Source organism: Schistocerca serialis, chromosome 12 (genome assembly GCF_023864345.2).
Source record: "Schistocerca serialis cubense isolate TAMUIC-IGC-003099 chromosome 12, iqSchSeri2.2, whole genome shotgun sequence".
Lineage (NCBI taxonomy): Eukaryota > Metazoa > Arthropoda > Insecta > Orthoptera > Acrididae > Schistocerca > Schistocerca serialis.
Window position 1 is genome coordinate 35,813,043 of NC_064649.1, and position 5,074 is coordinate 35,818,116.

A 5,074-nucleotide genomic window follows, 5' to 3' on the forward strand; every position below is an offset into this window, starting at 1 on the left:
TACCTTTCCAGAATGTATCAAGGCATAATGTATGAATGTGATGGGCTCAGAAAAGTGAATAGCTGTTTCAGACGTTGTCAATAGATGCAGTAGGATTCTCAAAAGAGAAACTACGGAAGCTAAGCATAGGGATTGCCTGCTAGACTCCAGCAAAAACGTCGGTTCTGAGGGGTGTAGAGGGCGGAAGTTGGCCTTCAGCCAATAGGAACGTGTCTGTTCGAATAACGGCCGTGGTGCCCGGTCAGTAGCCGGGACATGATGAGGCTCGGACGTCTCTATGGGTAACTTCCCAGCTCTGTGCAATCGCGCCTTTACATTAATTTATACAGTAGCGGCATTTGGCGTAGTGCTCCGCTGTGTACTGCAGCGTGTCGACGCATGGAAAGGTTTTGCCCTGGTGGTTGGTAATTAATTCCCTTCGGCCTCCCTGTGGTGTAGCAATTAACAGGTTAATGTTACTATATCAATTAGAAATTTCACAGCACCGATAATAGTTTACACCAATGATTCAAGAGTATGTTCAATTATGACATCTTAATTTGTAATAAAATTTCAGTCACATAAAATCAATGTTGGGATTTTCAGACAATGACCTCTCCTATCCCAGTTGATTATTATCTAGCTCGAATTCACAATTATAAAAGAGTGAGAAACGCCTTATTTATTAAATAGTGACGAATCAACTAGGCCTGAATAATGCTAGCGGTTGCCGCCCCCGTTACTGAGTGCTTTGGTTTCATGTGTGTGTGTGTCGCGTTACCAGTTGCGTGAATAATTAAAAATCAGAATCGTTGTTAGTGATCACGAAATTCTCACGCACTCTCAGCCATAGCATCCAGTTGGGGAGAAAAGTAGATAAGAATACAGTGCTATGTTAGTGAATGAGCACCGAACAAGGAACCAACTAGAAACGTACTACGGAATTGCCCAGTCCGCGCCGCACATAATTGCTGCTGTAATCTGTTCCAAAGGTGGACCAACACGCTATGACCACAGTTGCATGTGTTGACACTGTGTGGTGGACAATTGTTTCTTCTGACATCTGGAAGATGGGAGTCGTCACAGACTGAAATTAAGTGTCGTAACTCTGAAACACATGAGGGGAATAGAAAAGGTAAAGGTCTCATTTATCCAAAGATTGGATGCAACATGACAGTGCTTTACTGGACATGGTCATGTTGCTACATTTCCCCTGCGAACTTTGAACTAACTTAACTGGCCAATTATAGAGTGGGTTACGGTTTAATCTATATATCCAATCATACTGCAACGTGGCATTTCTCATATCAGGAAGAAAGAAGCAGTAAGAGATATAAAAATCGCAGGACTAACTGCGGTTCGAACACGAGACAGATGGCAATTAATTACTGAGCCAGTAATCGACACACGTGCTTACAATAAAAACGTAAAACGCTAGGACATAATAAACTATCGTACAGAGCTGCGCTAAACAGTTCTACGAACTGAAGGCCACAACAACAAATGGTTCAAATGGCTCTGAGCACTATGGAACTTAACATCTATGGTCATCAGTCCCCTAGAACTACTTAAACCTAACTAACCTAAGGACAGCACACAACACCCAGCCATCACGAGGCAGAGAAAATCCCTGACCCCGCCGGGAATCGAACCCGGGACAACAACAACAGATAGGCATCCAATTGAAGAGTGAAGTGATCTTAAAGAAGATTTGAACATTTGTGCAGAGTGGAACTTCTGTGGTGAGACTTTTCTGTCGAGCCTGGGGTTCTTTCTGTGAATCCAGCAAACCTCAAAGAAAAAAAACCTGGTTATGGTGATAGACTTACCTGTAGCGTAGACAGAGGTCTAGGTTACGTTGGAATGTGACAGGTGGTTTTGAGTTGGCGAAGGCAACAACTGCGAAGGCAAAGAGCATGGTTGTGGTGACGGACTGATCCGTAGTGTAGCCCAAGGCGTAGGTTGGAATATGTTTTTTTGGTTATGAGTTGGAGCCAACGATCTCAAAGCAAAAAGTCTAGTTCTGGTGACAGAATGACCTGTAGATTAACCCAAGGTGTTCGATTGAAATATGTTATTTTGGTTGTGTGTTGGTGAAGCCAACAAATGTGAAAACAAGACTACCAGACTTGTCTTGTGCTCAATAGGAATGCCAATTCCCCCGCCGGCCGTAGTGGCCGAGTGGTTCTAGACGCTACAGTCTGGAGCCGCGCGACCGCTACGCTCGCAGGTTCGAATCCTGCCTCGAGCTTGGATGGGTGTGATGTCCTTAGGTTATTCAGGTTTAAGTAGTTCTAAGTTCTAGGGGACTGATGGCCTCAGAAGTTAAGTCCCATAGTGCTCAGAGCCATTTGAACCATTTTTGAACCAATTCCCCCTGCCAGAAGTTAGTCCTCCCTTGGGCATGGGTGTGTGTGTGTGCTGTCCTTAGCGTAAGTTAGTTTAGGTTAAGTAGTGTGTAAGCCTAGGTACAGATGATATCAGCAGTTTGGTCCCATAGGAACTGGCCACTAACACCAGGAATGCCAATACACTTCAGCTCCACAGGGTCGTTCTGTACAACTGCCACCCACCTGTAGTGCTGGTAGAGGGTCACCTTCTCGATACACTTGTGTTTGGTACGCCGGTTCTGGAACCGGATCTTGGCCGGCGTCTCAGACAATGCCAACGTTGGGAATGGAATGGAGTGGAGGGTTAGTGAGGAGCTGAACTGCTGGAGGGTGAGCCACACACCTGTAGTGCTGGTCGAGCTGCGCCTTCTCGATGCGCTTGTCCTTGGCGCGCCGGTTCTGGAACCAGATCTTGACCTGCGTCTCGGACAGCGCGAGCGCCTCGGCCAGCTCGAAGCGGCGGCCCCTGGAGACGTACTCGGAGCGCGCGTACTCCAGCTCCAGCCGGAGGGTCTGCTCCGAACTGAACGTCGTCCTCTGGCGTCGGGGGCGGCCCTCCTTCCGTCTCCGGCGGGCCACTGTACGACAGACAACGAGGACACTCTCACCGTCCAGTACTGTACTCTTATCTGTAAGGAAGGCACAATGCTTTGGTTAAAATGAACATAGTTCTCCGTGTCTAGTAGGACATGTTCAACGTATGAGCACATCTGCTCTTTAGTGAGGAAGAGGGGTTCACGGCGAAGTAGTGTGATGGAGTACTGGGTTGCTAGGTCTGCCTTATGTGGATGTGGGTGCAGCAGAAGAAGGCATCAGAGCCGTGGTAAAATTTGCTGTTTTGAAGAGCGCGCCACAGCGCGTAGTGTGAAGCAGTCGCCCTCCGTTTCTGGCGGTGGCGCCGCTGTGGCAGTCGCAGCTTTGGTGTCTACCTCTTGTGGGAAAGGGGAAAGGTAGCCTGTTCACGTGCATTTAAGGGGCGCTATGAGCTCACCAGGGTCAGTCTGTCAGTCTCGGCGAGTCTAGTAGGTCGGTCAGTGGGAGTGAGGCTAGGTCAGTCTCGCGTCACCAGTTGCTGGTCTGGCTCTCGTTTGCATTTGTGCGGCAGTTAGTGTCTGTCTGTCGTTTGGATTAAAGCCATAAAATGAGACTCTTGCCACTCCGCCAGTAACAGAACTCAGCTAGTGGTCGCCCGGTCGGGGCTGAGTTCCTGCATCTGAGTCTGTATGTGTTAGGCCGCCGGCCTGCTCGAGCTAGTCCGGGTAGTGGTCATTGGCGGTTGGATCGATCGGTCGGTCGGTCGCGCACTGAGACACAAGATGACTTGTCCGTCTTGGGCATCGGCGCGTGTGAGGTCGGCACGTCAGTCCAGTGGGGCGCGCCGTGTAGCGAGGGGTAGTGACTTCGCGGTCGACACGTGAGCAACAGGAGTCAACCCACGACATCGGTCTCACCGGTGCGAGCTGCGACGCCGTGAGACGGGAGATGGGCGCGCCTTCTTGCGTCCGTTGAAGCGGCTGGCAGCGGACGGTTCGGGAGAGCGATTTGGGGGTGCTGCGCCAGGTCTTCGCCAGACATCGCCGTTTATTAGAAGTTAAGTGATTGCGGATATGTTGTTTCATTTACTTGTTAAATTCTACTTGTTTTCTTGGTCAGTCTCGTCCCCAGCTTGCTCGCCTGTCTTTCGTCCGCATTTGTTAGGCAGTTAGTGTCTGTCTGTCTGTCTGTCTGTCGGTCTGCCGTACGTTGATAGCTGTCTCTGTCATGTTTGTCGGATTCGGTGTTAACGAATTTATAGAATTAAGGTAAAGGCCGAATTTCTGAAATATGTTTTTATCTTGCCTATCATCTTGAGAGGCGGTATATGTGTAATGTAGAGCATGTTGTACATTTTATTTAAGTCTGAATTTCATGGGTTTTATTTAGTCATTTTTATAAAGTTGCCACCCTTCCACCATAAGAGCCCTTCTGAAAACAAACTGCACGTTTGTTCTTTTATTGAAATGGAGTGGAAGCCTCTCAGCCCGAAGACTCCTACTGTAACAAAAATAATGTATTATTCTGCCTCTGAATTATTGTAACTTGATATTTCGAGGGTGCTTTTCTGCTTATAGATTTTAAATCTGTTTTTGAAAAGGCTTTCATGAATAAAATTTCCATTGGTTGAAATTTTGTTTCCATCAATTATTCCTTGGCAACTACTTCCACGCTCACATATGGCGTTAATATTCTTGATGAATCGCTACTAAATAAATTCTTTTAAGGAAAGATTTTGAAAGTAAATTTTCACCGTTCAGCCTCCCATGCTTACAAAATCCGATTGTTGTTAATTTCAGTCATACAGTCTTCCCGGCCAGAGCGGTTGATTTCTGGGACCCCGGCGACTGCGCCAAATGCGCTGCCACAGCTACTCCTGGTGCATTATCCTCGCATTGCCGTCCCTGCAAACAGAGCCTACTGGGTGCCCTTGATGGTGTATCAGCCCCCACGGACATCTCGTGTAACAGCCCGTAACAGGCCTGGCTACGACGAGTGCTGTTATCCCAGACAGGCAGCCAAGTAACGGTAGGGTGACCCTATGTGCGCCACACCAGAGGATGGACGGCTGCGACTGGTTGCATCAGGCCCCAGTGATGCTGGGCTTTGGGGACTTCAGTTTGAGCCCTGGAGCATGGGAATGTGGCTGGAAGCTGGCGAGTAGACCCATG

General features: G+C 48.3%; 1 protein-coding gene across 1 annotated transcript; it reads right to left on the reverse strand.

The window, feature by feature from the left end:
- Positions 1 to 2,633: 2,633 nt before the first annotated feature.
- LOC126428395 (homeobox protein rough-like) lies at positions 2,634 to 4,861 on the reverse strand. Its single transcript, XM_050090319.1, has 2 exons — positions 4,825 to 4,861; positions 2,634 to 2,998 (listed from the first exon to the last, which is right to left on the reverse strand). Exons 1-2 carry the CDS (start codon positions 4,859 to 4,861, stop codon positions 2,634 to 2,636), a joined length of 402 nt encoding a protein of 133 aa, XP_049946276.1.
- Positions 4,862 to 5,074: the final 213 nt, after the last annotated feature.